The 16,199-nt window shown below is 43.3% G+C and overlaps 1 protein-coding gene and 1 long non-coding RNA gene across 2 annotated transcripts in view; both read left to right on the top strand.

The window, feature by feature from the left end:
* The window catches only part of LOC127450442 (uncharacterized), a 47,001-nt gene that overhangs the window by 20,005 nt on the left and 10,797 nt on the right, over positions 1-16,199 (top strand). The window lies entirely within an intron of this gene.
* LOC127450412 (suppressor of cytokine signaling 3-like) lies at positions 6,601-9,339 on the top strand. The gene is made up of 2 exons (XM_051714515.1): positions 6,601-6,768; positions 7,223-9,339. The coding sequence occupies exon 2, from the start codon at positions 7,328-7,330 to the stop codon at positions 7,955-7,957; it is 630 nt and encodes a 209-aa protein (XP_051570475.1). The 5' UTR covers positions 6,601-6,768; positions 7,223-7,327; the 3' UTR covers positions 7,958-9,339.

The raw sequence follows: 16,199 nt of genomic DNA, 5'->3' as shown, positions 1-16,199 counted from the left end.
ATGGTGATAAAGCAAGATTTTAAGATGATAAAACAAGATTTTAAGTGGATAAAAGAGGATTTTACATTGATAAAGCAATATTTTAAGAGGATAAAAGAGGATTTTATGGTGATAAAGCAAGATTTTAAGTTGATAAAACAAGAATTTAGGTTGATAAAATAAGATTTTAAGTGGCTAAAACAAGATTTTAGGAGTGTACCACATTTTGTATAGGGACCCCTTGTGTCACTACATCGACACAATGTCGAGTGAGTGACAGAAGGGGAACGTCTCGGTTACTGTCATAATCTCCGTTCCCTGATGGAGGGAACGAGATGTTGCATCCCTACTGCCACAACACTGAACTACCCGCTGAAATGGCCGGGACCTTGTCTCGGCTCCTCAGCACAAAACCGTTAATAAGATTTTAAGTGGATAAAACAAGATTTTAAGTGGATAAAAGAGGATTTTACACTGATAAACCAATATTTTAAGAGGATAAAAGAGGATTTTATGGTGATAAAATAAGATTTTAAGTGGAAAAACAAGATTTTACATTAATAAAACAAGATTTTAAGTGGATAAAACAAGATTTTAAGTGGAAAAAAAGAATTTAAGTGGATAAAACAATATTTTTGTTTATGAAACAAGATTTTGAGTGGATAAAACAATATGTTTGTTGACAAAACAAGAATTTAGGTTGATAAAACAAGATTTTAAGTGGATAAAACAAGATTTTAAGTGGATAAAACAAGATTTCATATCTATAAAACAAGATTTCAAGTGGATAAAACAAGATTTTACATTGATAAAACAATATTTTAAGAGGATAAAACAATATGTTATGTGGATAAAACAAGATTTTACGTTGATAAAACAAGATTTTACATTGATAAAACAATATTTTCCGTAGAAGGGACGCGATCTCCGCGTGCAAGGCAGCGGCGTTCTCGCCTTTCGCCGAAGTGAAGTGGACGGCGTTGAACCTGGGCGGCGCCTGGCGAACTGAATCACGTAGCCGAGTCAGACAGTCCTGATCAGCCACCGCGACGGGTTGGGGAGTGCGAGCCACGCCCCCAAGCTCTGGGCGAGAGGGACCAAGGGGACAATCGCATCGGACGTACTGGCAGGTGGGGCCTCGTGGTGGGGCGGAGCCTGAGGTGCCAATCGTGCCCGTGCTGAGTCCAGGGACATCGAAGCATTTACCTGGCTCCTTACACCCAACATAGGAGCGGTCTGGGAAGGGGGAGGAAGGGAATTGTCCTCATGACCTGTCGTGACCATCGTGTCGAGGGTGGGATTGTGCCACAGCTGGGCGCGTGGGGGTGGGAGGCCCACCTCCAAGGCGCCATACCTGCCAAAAAGAAACGGTGCCCGGCGGTCGTGCTAACGACGGCCGTGGACGCTGTCTGTGTGACCCAGGAAGTGAGGAAACCGCTCTTTTCTTGAAAATGTGGGTACCGCAGCCCTTTGGGCGTGTGGTGAAATGATAAGAAAAGGTAAACAAGGATTCTCCACCCGGCCCTCCACCGGGGGAAGGAGTGGTGCTCTTACCAGCTCCTGTGTAGCGGGTCTCCGACTTCCTGGGCTGCCCGTCTCAGGGGCGCTTCGAAGCCTTCCTTGGGTTCTTGGCAGCCGGCCGTGAGACGGGTGGCGTCTGCTTCCTGCGGGTGGCTCCATGCCGGGGCTGGCCTGCTGGGGCGGGCTGTGGTGGAGCAGGTGTTGTTGACACAGGGGGACGCCCTTGGCGACGAGCAGACGAGGTGTAGGATCTTGAGCCGCGCCAGGGCAGGATATGTTGGATGGCCTCCGTCTGCTTCTTCACCATCGAAAACTGCCGGGCAAAGTCTCCGATGGTGTTGCCGAATAGGCCAACCTGGGAGATGGGGGTGTCAAGGAATCGTACCTTGTCAGCCTCCCTTGAGGCTGAGCCAAAGGTGGTGCTCCTGGACAACCAGGGAGGACATCGCCTGCCCAAGAGAACGTGCCTTGACCTTCGTCACCCGGAGGACAAGATCGGTCGCTGAGCGCAGCTCCTGCATCAATCCCGGGTCAGGACTACTCTCGTGCAGTTCTTTGAGTACCTTGGCTTGGTGCACATGCAGGAGAGCCATGGCATGCAGGGCGGAGGCGGCCTGTCCAGTAGCACTGTAGGCCTTAGCCGTCAGTGATGATGTAAGCCTACAGGCCTTGGACGGGAGCCTGAGACGGTTCCGCCAGGTATTGGCGCTCTGCGGGCACAAGTGCACTGCGACGGCCTGATCCACCTGGGGAATCGCCGAGTATCCCTTGGCCGCCCCACCGTCGGGTCCGAGCAGTAAAAGGTGCCCGCCACAATCGCGTGAGCTCATAATGCACCTCCGGGAAGAAAGGTACTGGGGCAGGGCACGGCCGTGAGCGGCGCTCTGAGCCCAGGAACCAATTGTCGAGCCACGAGGGTTCAGGGGGAAGTGGAGGATTCCACTCCAGCCTGACGCTTGCAGCCGCCCCGGCAAGCATGGCCACCAGTCCTGCATCAGCTTGCGACTGGGCTACCGCACCCGAGGGTGGGAGCCCAGCCGAGTCCTCTGCGCCGAACTGGATGAACCCACTCTCCGATGCTGCTATCGATAACTCATCCTCTTTGCGAGCTCCGAATGAGATCGCGAACTCGCACTGAGACGACCGGGGCACACAAGCGTGCTGGGGAATGGGAGGTCCGTGGGAGGTTTCCTGGTGGAGAAGCTTCCATTGAGGTCCCCAAATTGCCCCCAGTGCTAACCGTCTCTGCCTCATACCCGCAGGTAGAAGGGCCGAGGCGGGGAGCCGCTGGAATGGCTTTCCCTCTGTCGAAAGAAAGCCGCGACCGCAAAGTTGCCATGGTCATGTTCTCGCAATGAGGACACGAACCATCCACGAAAGATGTCTCTGCGTGAGAAGCACCCAAACACATGAGACAGTGATCGTGGCCGTTAGAAGCGGAGAGATAGCGACCGCAACCAGGAATAATACACAAACGGAAAGGCATCTTGAAAAAGACGCTTTCGTAAGTGCCACTCTTTTAGTAGAAAATATACTCTTTATGAGGAAAGAATATATTCTTTTCTCTGCACAACGCCGGTGCAAGAGGGGAGAAACCCGTAAATCCAACAGCTTCACTTGATATAGAGGTGAATGGATCAGCAGAGTAATTCAGCTCGCTGAACACAACCACTCGGCTCCGAAGAAAAAATCTGAATGAGTGGTTGCAAGCCAGCTCCTTTTATACCCGTATGTCCTGGGGAGTGGCATGCAAATTCCACTTGCCAATTCCCACTGGCCTTTTCTCAAAGATCAGAGGTGTTTGGGGCTCCCAAGTGTGACCCCTAGTGTCACTACAGCGACACAACGTCAAGTGAGTGACAGAAGGGGAACAAGAGTTAATGTTTATAAAACAAGATTTTAAGTGGATAAAACAAGATTTTACATTGATAAAGCAATATTTTAAGTGGATAATACAAGATTTTAAGTGGATAAAAGAGGATTTTTCATTGATAAAACAATATTTTATGTGGATAAAACAATATTTTAAGAAGATAAAACTAAATGTTATGTTTATAAAACAATATTTTAAGTGGATAAAACAAGATGTTATGCTGATAAAACAAGATTTTAAGTGGATAAAAGAGGATTTTACATTGATAAAATAATATTTTATGTGGATAAAACAATATTTTAAGAAGATAAAACTAAATGTTATGTTTATAAAACAATATTTTAAGTGGATAAAACAAGATTTTAAGTGGATAAAAGAGGATTTTATATTGATAAAGCAATATTTTAAGAGGATAAAACAAAATTTTAAGTGGATAAAAGAGGATTTTAAGTGGATAAAAGAGGATTTTATATTGATAAAGCAATATTTTAAGAGGATAAAACAAAATTTTAAGTGGATAAAACAAGAATTTACGTTAATTAAACAAGATTTTAAGTGGATAAAACAAAATTTTAAGTGGATAAAACAAGATTTTTAGTGGATAAAACAAGAATTTACGTTAATAAAACAAGATTTTAAGTGGATAAAACAAGATTTTAAGTGGATATAAAAAGATTTTAAGTGGATAAAACAAGAATTAAATTTAATTTAAGATAAAACAAGATTTTTGATAAGATTGTGCTTTTTAGCCACAAAGCTGTAAAAGAATTCCACTGCATGTGAAATATCACCTCCCTTTTCTTGTGAATTTACAGGGGAGGAAAGTTGGAAGCAGAACAGAAAATACTAAAGCATCGCAGAGCTGGAGAATACTTCTTCCTCAGTGTAACACAGAATTCCTAGTAATAACCAAATCACTCATGTGAATTTGGAATATTTTATGTGCAACAGCAGTATTCACTGACCAGCAAAGACACATTTCATTCCAAAACTTTGTCTTTCCTGACCAGCAGTACATCTCCTTTACTGAACAAAGATATCATTTTACAAGATGGCCTCGATAAGAGGCTGCACTTCCCTGAATTAGCAACCATGTGAGATTTACATGAAACCCACCTTTTAATATTAACCGTCTCATTTAAATATGATAAAAGAAACCTTCCTGGATCCTATATACGGCAATTATACAACAACACATATTTGCCCTGAGCAATGTATAGTCTGACAAATGCTGTCTGGAACATGCCACAGCTTATTATTAATGTATTATTCCTGATTTAGTCTTGTGTACTATGATGAGCTGTCATTGAAATGTGTCAATAGAGGATGCAGCCAAGTAGACAGTGTGTTGATTTTACTGTATAATACCAATGTGTGTATTTGGGTTACAAGGAAAACTGAGTAAAAGCAGGAAACCTTATTATGAGGGTGATACCTTTGATTCTCAGGATGTTCTTCTGTTTTATTCTACAATGCTATTTTATAATGACTTACATTACAATGCATAATATGTTGATAAGATTGCCATGTTTTCAAAATTAATTAGTGGTGCTACACTATTATTCATACATAGCATAAGGGATTTGAACAACCCCCTAAGCCAAGTATTAAAGTTCAGTAATCTAGTTTTCTTGTAATTGCTTTCTTTGCGAAACTCTCTGCTTGACAAGGGTCTGGAAAGTCCACAGTAACTTTCTCTGAGTGGGCGAATGGAATACTGACCAGAAGAAAACACTCTTACCACACAACTCTTTTGTCCAGTTTCTAATGAGAGACACAGGATGTCTTTCTGTTCCTTTTTCTCGGCCTGTTGGACTGCCCGTGTTTTGATGGTAATTTCAGTTTACAGTTCTGCTTGAGGACATCATGAGAAATAGATGCAGCATTTTCAGGAAAGGAGCTGCACTGTTCACATGCCATTCCAGACTGTTGTTTCTATCTGTTTTGTGAAACTGGATTAGTCTGCATGATTTATTTACATAAAGATGAGTATTAATGTTATAATCACTTAATACATGCCACTTTAAAAGTCGGCAACTGTCCAAATAATTTTTCATAAAATACTGGATTTCACAAAGGTTGGGACACTGTATTTCCATATTATTACTTGCTAGAGCTCTGTTAACAGTATTTTATTAAAATACTAATAATACTAGGTTTATATATTTTATCATATTTTAATATATAAAATATATTTTAATCACTTTATACCTTGATTTTTTTTTTTTTTTTTTTTTTTTTACAATGTATTAGAAATACATTGCATTTTATTGAGTATTGATGGAGCAGCACAATTTGTGTGAAAATAAATAATAACGGAAAGTTGATGGTTGATCAAAATTATTTTTTAAATAAAAGGTGACAACCTTTTTTTTTTTTTTTAACCCACACTTACTGTAGATATAGCGTCAATAGTTATGGGTCAAAATGTGTCAACTTATGCAAATACTTTTGAGACAGCAAGATGTTTTTTTGTTTTGTTTTTTAGTAACAAATTAAGCTAATGGTTATTCAAAATAACCACTTCAGAAAAGTGTGCACCATTTCCTGTTAATTTCAATCACATTTGGCATTTCATAACATTTCAGTTATTCTATGAACAAATACATTTCTATTGTGATTGAATCTGTCAGTGTTTTCATAACAAATCTATTTCCCCCACTTAAAAAAGTCCCATATGTGCCCTACATATCAATATAATATAATATAATATAATATAATATAATATAATATAATATAATAAAAAGAGACAGGCTACCATATAACCACTGTTAAAGTTTCACAACAGTAGGTGGTAACATTAGCGCCCTCTTGTGGACAGATCCGGGTACTATCACAACTAATAAGAACGTCAAATCTATCCTGTCATAACTTTGCGAGCTATGTACGCGATTAAATTCGACATATTTACGCTCTTTTATCACAAACATGTCTACATGTATCATAATTATGGGAAACACTACACTGAAAGTTACAAGGGTCTAGAACCTCTTTTATTAGAGGTGTATTATGACGCAGATTTGTGCCTGAAGATCCGAATAAAATTCCATAAATATAAATATCGAGCTGTTGCTAGGCAACGCTATCTGTTCATGTAATGTAGTAAGGAATACGTTTACAGTAAGATCTGGAAGAGAACAGCTGGGGAGGGGAAGAGCATTTGTAGTACCAGGAATAGTATTACAGCCTACCCTTACTGGAAAAGCCCTACTGAGGGAGGAGTCAATCTAAAACATACGAGGAGCACACGAGTACAAATAACAGTACTTCAGCACAAGAACCTTGAAGAAACACGAACTTCTCTTAACTTCTCTAAGAGAGGAGTTCACGCAGAGTACAAGTTTACTACATTGGATATAACAAGAAAGTTCTCCTCTACCAACAGAAACATTAAGGTAAGAGAGACTCAAAGATTACTTATACTTTTCTATGTAGTTTATGGCAAACCAAGTGACAATGAATCCCTAATTTACACATGTTTATACACGAAATATCTTTTATAATAGTAATTAAGGTGTAAGAAATATTTTTCTTAAAAGTTCTGGTCATTGATCACAATCCTCAAGGAAAAGAAGAGCATTCAATTTAAACTTTAGACTGAAACATATAAATATCTTTGATATCTTTAAAGTACATGTAATTTAATCTTAAATTATAGAACACATTTTTAAAGTTTTGTGTTGCTTTGATAATTGGCTTGAAACTTTAAGCTTCCTTTCTTACAGATCTAAATGTCAATATGATAAATGTTGTAGATTTACTCAAGTCTTGTCCCCTGAAAACATTGAAATACCTGTCCTATTGAATGCTATTTCCTGTAGGATACTAATCTGATATCTTCCTTTTCAGGTTCCTGTAATCGGCTTTAAGAGGCTCACACTTCCTCTGTAATCCACTTCACCAGAGCTGCATATACAGCGTGGTACCGGCAGCCTAAGGTTTGTGCACAGCGCCATGGTAACCCACAGCAAGTTTGACAGCGCAATGAGCAGCAGCCTGTTTGACGCAAACATGCGGCTGCCATCTCACCGTTACAAGACCTTCAGCTCCAAACTGCAATATCAGATGGTGCAACACGCCGCTCGGAAGCTTCAAGAGAGTGGCTTCTACTGGGGCTCCATCAGCGGCAAAGACGCCAATCATATGTTGAACAAGGAGCCCAGCGGGACCTTTCTAGTCCGAGACAGCTCAGACAACCGGCACTTCTTCACGCTCAGTGTCAAGACCGAGTCGGGCACCAAGAACTTGCGAGTCCAGTGCGACAACAAGTCCTTTTTCCTCCAGACAGACACGAAGAGCACGCAGTCCGTGCCTCGCTTTGACTGTGTGCTCAAGCTCATCCATCACTACATGCCGTTGTCCAGGAGTCCGCTGTCGATAGGAAACTCTCGAAGTGCGTACTACATTTACTCAGGAGGTGATAAAATTCCCCTGGAGCTCTTGAGGCCCCTAACGTGCACCATGTCCTCCCTGCAGCATCTATGCAGGAAGACGGTGAACGGACACATAGACGTTTCCAGCAAAAGAGACCAGCTGCCTCAACAACTTAAAGATTTCCTACAGGAGTATGACGCTCCTATTTAAATCGATAGAGCTGTGGAACATAAAGTTGGCTATGTTGAATGAAGAAACAAGAAGCAATGAGGACGTTGAAGCTAGTTTTAGGCAGACGCAAAAGGAGAGTGGTTTTAGGTTGGGGCTTGATGGGCCGAGATGTTGGGCTCTTCATCGTGATTTTTAGTGCTATCATTAATGCCCCTACTAAAAAGACTGGCTTAGACCATGGCTGGGTCAAATTGGGAGCTAGAGGGGGCATTGCCCCCCTAGATTTTCCTTGTGCTCCCATCCGATGAAGAGATGACCAGTTGTCCGCCCTAAAGATCAGAATGCCCCCCACCAAAGATGGCATCCTAGTACCGCTCATGGCTTGGACCAGCATAAATTTCTGGTCTTTCTGAAGAAGCCTGGTGGGGACACCACACATGCCGTGACCAGCAATGCTAGTCTTTTCTTATGTGACTGATGTTCATGTGCCAGTCGGTCAATGAATTGCCACTTGTACCGTTTTTGTGCCTGTACCAGTGCCAGTATCACCAATCACAGCCTCTGCGCTGCTACAAATCTGCACAGAGACAGCAAGCCGTTTAACAGGAACCAGGCTCCGCCTTCTTCCAAGTAAATATTTGTGCCTTTCAAGGGAAAAAGGAAGAAGTGAGTAACTGCATAGCAGAGGCAGAGCGGACTTGCTGTTGAGAAATGACTTCTAGAAGGGAACAAAAAGAAGTTTAAGACTGAACACTGAGAAGGACACATATACAGTATATAAAGATGGGGGTGATTCTCACGAAAACTGTTGTACTTAACCCAAAATCAATAAAAAAAAGAACAAAAAAGAGAGAGATTATATTTTGTATTAGCCTAAATTTTTACATTATGCCATTATTTTCAGGACACTCAAGCACATGATATCCCCCAATTCTCATTACTGAATTGTGTTGGACATTTGCTATTTCCATTGTTTTCAGTGATGATCCTCATGACTTGAATATATATATATATATATATATATATATATATATATATATATATATATATATATATATAAAGCCATTACTTAGATAGTGCTACTATGATATATAAATCCTTTACAATTTAAATAATATATTTTTCATGTTGCGGTAGAGAGAATATCGCCATGACCATCTTTTTTTGCATTGCAGTACTGAGAATTGTGTGGGTTAAATGTCCATAACTGACATGAAAATAATGTAACAATGTAAAAAATCTTATTTGTTTCTATTCATTTTGGATTAACATAAGACCGGGTTATTTTCTTGACAGGTTTTGTGAGAATCACCCATCATGGACACATGTCAGCATTCTGTTTATACTTGAAAGAGTGACACTTTGGAACAAAATTGCTGTCTGTTTTTAGAGTTTGAGGAGGACGGTTTAGATCCAAAGTGTAGTTTGACAGGAAATGTGGTTGTATGTCTGGAGCGGTTTAAAAGAGACTGCTTGTTATTGAATGTATTAACACACACAGGTGTTGTCTGTCTTAAGAATGCCCATGTTTCACCTTGTCATACAAGACATTGTTTACAGATATGAAGATAAATTCAGATGTAAGTACAGTTGTATGAACCATTTGTCTCGATGTTGCATATTTATATTTATAAAGCATTCCCATAATTTATTAAAGAGAACTATTTTTGTACAATCAAAATCCATGTGTTGGGTTAATCATTTTTTCAGACCTGTCTTTTGCAGTTTATTACCACAAGAACAGAATACAGTCATTCTTTGTGAAAATGTTTGAAATAATTAATAATGTGGATGAATCAAAGGTACGGCTGTCGTTTATGATTCACATTCCCGGAGTGAATCTCTTCTGGAAAGGTTAAAGTTGATTCAGAGATGTTCATGTTAGGAAGCGGGAATGTTCCTCCCCTCTGTGTCTGACAAGGCTCTTCCAGTAAGACTTTGACTTATATGAGGACGCTCAGGATTACAGTCAATGTTTTACAGAGTATTTAAGGGAACAACCTTGGATAACAAAAGTGACTTATTATCACATAGCATGACATAAAGCAAGAAATTACATAAGAGAGAGCATAATGTATTGGTTTCAACTGAAAAGCAATAACTATAAAATGACATTTTCTTCTAGTATACATAAAGTTAAGTCAACAGATTCTATTTGCCTGATTACTAAGGAATTTTTATACCCAAACTAAGTTATCAGTTAACTTAATTGTTAATTGTGAATTGTTGTCCCTATACACACACACACACACACACACACACACACAAAGTCTTGAATTAGTCTTTAAATAAGTCTTTAATCAACTTTTTTTGGTGAAGAAATTCCTATATAGGCATAATTCATATTAATATATTTGTCTACAAAGAAACTTTGAAGCATTTAAGCATAACCCTTTTGATCAAAAGTTGTTTTTTTTCAGTCTAGTGTGTACACGGACAGCTGACCTCCCGTTATCAAAAAGCTTTTGTTAACTTAGTTTGTTCACTTTACTCAGTAGAGACTGTAATAAAGGGGAAGATGTGTGACTGTTGCAACTTTTTAACTCATTCTGCTGGGAAACCAATCAGGTTTCTGAAGTCACGCTGTGTTGTGGTGTACCTAACGGCACTGGAATGCATGTACTTACACAGCTGGGAAGTGTGTGAGGGTTTGTCTGAGAATGTGTGACAGAGAATGAGTGTATGTGTGTAAGACTGTGTGAGTACATGTGGCGGGATCTGCTATATACATCGCCACATATATCATTGCAACATAAAAAATGCATCTGTGAATTTAACCCTTCATTAAATTACATTTTGATTAAATTAAATTACATTTGTAGACATTTCATTTCAACACAATGCACACTACATGTATGGAGTTAAAAGGAGTAAAATGCTTTGCTTTAGGGCATAATGGTGATTTACAAAATGACGCTAGTTCCGACTCTAAAATCTGATGAGATGAGCTATGTTTTAATCCCCTGTAGAGTAAACAGACAAACCTGTGATCGCACATTAAATTCTGTATTCTATATTAATGTCGCAAGTTGTTATGTTGCTTGGCACAGTGCTGGGGAAGCTACTTTGAAACTGTAGCCACTGTAGCTACAAGCTACTTGTGAAGAGGTTCGTTGGGTGGGAAATGAGGAAACGGGAAATGTAGGATTTCAACTCAAGGTAGGACTTTTAATTAAACAAACTCAAAAATGGCTTTTCAGCACAATACTCATTAGATCAAATCATAACTCTCTATCTAGCTTTCTATCCGGTAGCTCTCCCCCCTGATCTCTGGCGTGGCCACTCTTTATCGCTCTCCCCGATGCTTATTGCAATTAGAAACAGGTGTTAGTCATTATCGGGCTCAGGTGTATGCACCCTTACCTCTCTCTCTCTCCAGATTAATGCTCGACCACGCCCCTGCCGACACATATACCCACTGTCCGACTCAGGCCAGGGAGACATCCGGTCTGTCTACCACTCCCCCCCATTTCTGAAAAGGAAGTCTGTGACAGCCATCTGCGCTCCTGGTCTGTGGACCACCTCGAACTTAATGGCTGAAGAGCCAGATACCACCGGGTGATTCGTGCGTTGGTATCTTTCATGCGGTGAAGCCATTGGAGTGGGGTGTGATCCAAACAGAGGGTAAAGGCCCGCCCCAGCAGGTAGTAGCAGAGAGTTAGGACCGCCCACTTGATGGCAAGACACTCTTTCTCAATGGTGCTGTACTTAGTCTCCCTCAGCGAGAGCTTGCGACTGATGTACAGCACCGGGCACTCCTCCCCCTCCACCACCTGCGAGAGCATGGCTCCCAGCCCTCTGTCTGAAGTGTCCGTTTGTAGAATGAAAGGGAGAGAGAAATTGGGTGAATGTAAAAGCGGCCCACCATAAAGTGCGGCTTTCACCCATGTAAAAGCCTGTTGACACTGCTCCGTCCACTGGACCGGGTCTGGAACTCCCTTTTTAGTGAGATCAGTCAGCGGGCTGGTGACGTCCGAATAATTAGGCACAAATCTTCTATAATAGCCAGCCAACCCCAGGAACTGTCTCACCTTTTGGTCTTGGGTCTCGGGCAGGTCGCAATCACCGCAGTTTTATCAATTTGGGGACACACCTGCCCGTGGCCCAAGTGGAACCCTAGATACTGTACCTCCACCCATCCAGTTGTGCACTTCTTAGGGTTTGCCATGAGTCTGCCCGTTGCAGCGACCTCAGAACTGCCCTCAGATGCTGCATGTGCCGCTGCCAATCATTACTGTATATAATGATGTCATCCAGATAGGCAGCAGTGTAAGCAGAGTGCGGTCTGAGAATTCAGTCCATGAGGTGCTGAAACGTAGCCAGGCTACAAACCAAACGGAAGTGTCTCAAATTGGTGTAACCCAAACAGTGTGGAGAAAGCCATTTTTTTCACGGGATATTGGCATTAAGGGGATCTGCCAATAACCCTTTGTCAAATCCAGTGTTGAATTAAATCGAGTGGTGCCCAACAGATCGAGCAACTCATCAACATGAGGCATTGGGTAGACGTCAAATTTAGACACCACGTTGACTTTCCTGTAATCCACACAGAACCGTACCGACCCGTCACTCTTAGGGACTAGAACAACTGGGCTGGACCAATCGCTGTGGGATTCCTCTATTACTCCCATATCGAGCATTGCATCCAATTATTCCTGAAATATTTTTTTTTTTGTGTTCGGGCAGTCGGTAGGGATGGCTATGTACCACTACCCCCGGCTCAGTCTCGATGTGGTGCTGGATGAGGTTCGTCTGAACCGGCAGAGGGGAAAACACATCTGCAAATTCCTCCTGCAACTTGGCAACCTCTGTGAATTGATACAGTGAGGGGTGGTCTCCGCAAGTGACCGGGGCGATATGATTGGGTTTTGTGTTCACCTCCGGCCTGAGCTCTGCCCTTTACGGGACTACCATAGCCAACGTCACAGGGACTGCCTCCCTCTATAATTTCAGGAGGTTGAGGTGGTATATTTGACGTGCGCCCCCTCTATCAGTTAATTTCACCTCATAATCGAAATGATTATAAATGGTCCTTGCCACCTGGCGAGTAATTTGGAGCTCAGTGTGGGAAGTAATTAAGAGCATTTTGTCTCCCGGTACAAACTCACGTAGCCGAGTACCCCTGTTATACAGTCGGCTTTGACGTTTCTGACATTCCTGTTAGTTGCCCCAGAGTGTGGAGTTTTTCTCTAAGATCAAGAATGTACTGAATTTCGCTTTTACTGGTTAAAGGTCCTTCCACCCAAGTTTCCTGTATGACGTCAAGCACACCGCACGGGCGCCACCCACACAGCAGCTGGAATGGGGAAAACCCTGTGGAGGCTTGCGGGACCTCTCACACTGCAAACAACGGGCTCGAGCCATTTATCCCAATTTGTAGCATCTTCGTTTACGAACTTACGATTCATATTCTTCAGGGTTTTATTAAATCGCTCCAGCAACCCATATGAACCCAATAATTCATAGAGTTTGCGGAGTGTCCGTGACATAAATGTCGTGCCTTGATCAGTGAGGATTTCTTTCGGAATCCTCACCTGGGAGATTATTTTGAAGAGTGCCTCCGCAACACTGCATGCTGAGATGTTGCGCAGAGACACTGCTTCAGGATATCGCATTGCATAGTCCACCAGAACTAGGACAAAGCGATGTCCGCATGCTGTCCGGTCCAATGGCCCGACGAGGTCCATGCCAAGTCCTTTGAAGGGGACCTTGATTAATGGAAGGGGGCAATGGCGCTCTTGGGGTGGTCGGTGGGTTCACCAGCTGACATTTGCGGCATGCCGCACACCACCTGCGAACATCCCCGCGAATGCCCGGCCAATAAAAACAGGCCATTAGTCGGTTCAGTGTTTTCCTCTCCCTTAGGTGACCCGCCATCGGATTATAATGAGCCGCCTGGAATAAAATTTCCCGGCGGCTCTGTGGTATTAACAGCTGGGTTGTGTCCTCTCTTGTTTGAGCGTCCTGTGTCACACGATACAACCGTTCTTTTATTATCGCAAAATAGGGATATGAAAGTGCAAATGTTTGGTTGAAGTTGTTGACCATTACTTGGTTGAGGGCATGCCTAAGGGTTTTGTCTCTTGATTGCTCTAGAGGAAAATCCCTTTCTGAAAATCCCCTAAGGACGGAAGGGGCCGAAGCCTCCCCCTCCCTCACATCACCCTGACATGGAGCTGACAAAGACGCCCCGGCTCCGCCTCCCGGCATCACACATTTCACATCTAGAAGCCTTCATGCAGGACCCATCTGCACATATTCCCTTTAACACATTTTTAAACTCTGGCCAATTAGTTCCCAGACTTAGCAGATGGGTGAAGCGGGAACTAACCGCCGCCTCCACTCTATGCTTTTTTCCCCGAAATGTAATAACGAGGGTCACTACAGCGTAGTTGTGAATATCCTCATGCACACACTTCACCCTCACCCTTTTGGTTGTGTCCAAAGCCTCGTGTTGAACCAAACATTGGTGGATAGTGGTCTGGTTGCAGCCCGTATCCACTAAGGCTTGATGAGTACTCCCCTTGACACTTACCGGTATCCTGTACGCTCTGGCTCTATCGGGGGCAGCCCGTGGAGTGTCGGGGATCCGGACTACAGTTCCCAGCTCCATCACGGGGCATTGATCCCGGAAGTGTCCCAGATTCCCGCAACTCCAGCAGGCTGGCCTAGGCGCTACGCCCGCACCTGTGTTGGTGGGTACATCCACTTGAGGGGGAGAGCGATGAGGCAATGAAGTCCCTGGGGGGGAACAATTTCCCGCGAATGGGGAACCGGCTACGGCGGCAGGATTCCACGCCTCCGGGGAGCTGGGATGGGCTGTTGGGAGAGAGCAGAGTGAGAGGAGGGGGGAAGAGACTGGGGAAAACATAGGGGGAGGGGAGAGAGAGTGGGAGGGCTCTTACACCCTCTGGTATGCCGACAGATGGTCCTCCGCCAGCTGGACAGCCTCCTCCAGCGACAGGGGCACTGGACCCACTCTACTGTTCCTTTCAGTAGCTGATGGATCAGCTGCTCCAGCACCACCTGGTTGATCACTCCCTCAACGTCACGGTCCTCCGCTAGCAGCCACTTCCGGCAGGAAACTGTTGGGTGAAGGCAAACAGATGGCCGGCCCCCTCCAACTTCATCGAGCGGAGGAGCTGTTGATACTGCTCTGGACTGAGGCTGACCCGCTGCAAGATGGTCTTCCTCAGATCATTGTATACCAGGAGATTTGCCACCAGCAGTTGCTGTGCTGCAAGTTGGGCTTCCCTGGACAACAAGGGAATGAGCCTGGCCACCCATTGGGCACGTGGCTAGCTCCAGATCTCGGCCGTCCGCTCAAACAGATCCAGGAAAGCTTCGGGATCATCCTCTGCCCCCATCTTCATGAGAGCGGCCGGGGGCATGGGGGCTGCTGTGTCTGCGGTCGCAGCCGGGGCTTTCTCCTGGCTGAGGAGACTCCGGATCACATGCCGGTCCTCTTCTTGAGCTCGAAGGATCTCATGGAAGTGACGATCTTGGTGTAGCTCAAGCAGGGTCTGATGGTGGGTGTGGTGCAGACCGTTGAGGGACTTGAGGACTTCGGCCAACTGCATGGACTCCATGATGGCATACTTTCCTCCAATTTTCCCGGGTTTCAGCACCGGTGTGAAGAGGTTCGTTGGGTGGGAAAGGAGGAAACGGGAAACGTAGGATTTCAACTCAAGGTAGGACTTTTAATTAAACAAACTCAAAAATGGCTTTTCAGCACAATACTCATTAGATCAAATCATAACTCAGTTCATTCGCTTTCTATCTGGTAGCTCTGCCCCCTGGTCTCTGGTGTGGCTGCTCTTTATCACTCTCCCCGATGCTTACTGCAATTAGAAACAGGTGTTAGTCATTATCGGGCTCAGGTGTATGCACCTTACCGCTCTCTCTCTGGATGAATGCTCGACCACGACCCCGCCCCCGCCGCCACACTACTCTAAAACGTAGCATTTTTAAACTACAGGCAAGTGAGACTTTTAAAAAAAGTAGTTCGCTACACTATGAGGTACTAATAAAAAGGAGCTAACTACATTGATGCTATTTGAAGAAGAATTCTTTTTTTTAAATACAACGATCGTGATATTTTTTTATTAGATTTAATTAGATTGACAAACAATTAGGGGGACAATATTAAACTGAACATATCAATTTCTACTAAATATAAACTAAAACTAGAAAACACCCTATTATATATAACTGGAGTCAAAATATAGTGATAAACAGCAGCAAATAACAAAATATTTCTCTTTAAAAAAAAATAAAATAA

This window comes from Myxocyprinus asiaticus, chromosome 13 (assembly GCF_019703515.2).
Source record: "Myxocyprinus asiaticus isolate MX2 ecotype Aquarium Trade chromosome 13, UBuf_Myxa_2, whole genome shotgun sequence".
In the NCBI taxonomy this organism is placed as follows: domain Eukaryota; kingdom Metazoa; phylum Chordata; class Actinopteri; order Cypriniformes; family Catostomidae; genus Myxocyprinus; species Myxocyprinus asiaticus.
The sequence above is the reverse complement of the archived record's forward strand: the minus strand, read 5'-3'. Positions and strand labels throughout refer to the sequence as shown.

Excerpts from the sequence above, each read along its gene's own strand:
- LOC127450412 (XM_051714515.1), top strand. The coding sequence starts at position 7,328 with ATGGTAACCCACAGCAAGTTTGACAGCGCAATGAGCAGCAGCCTGTTT.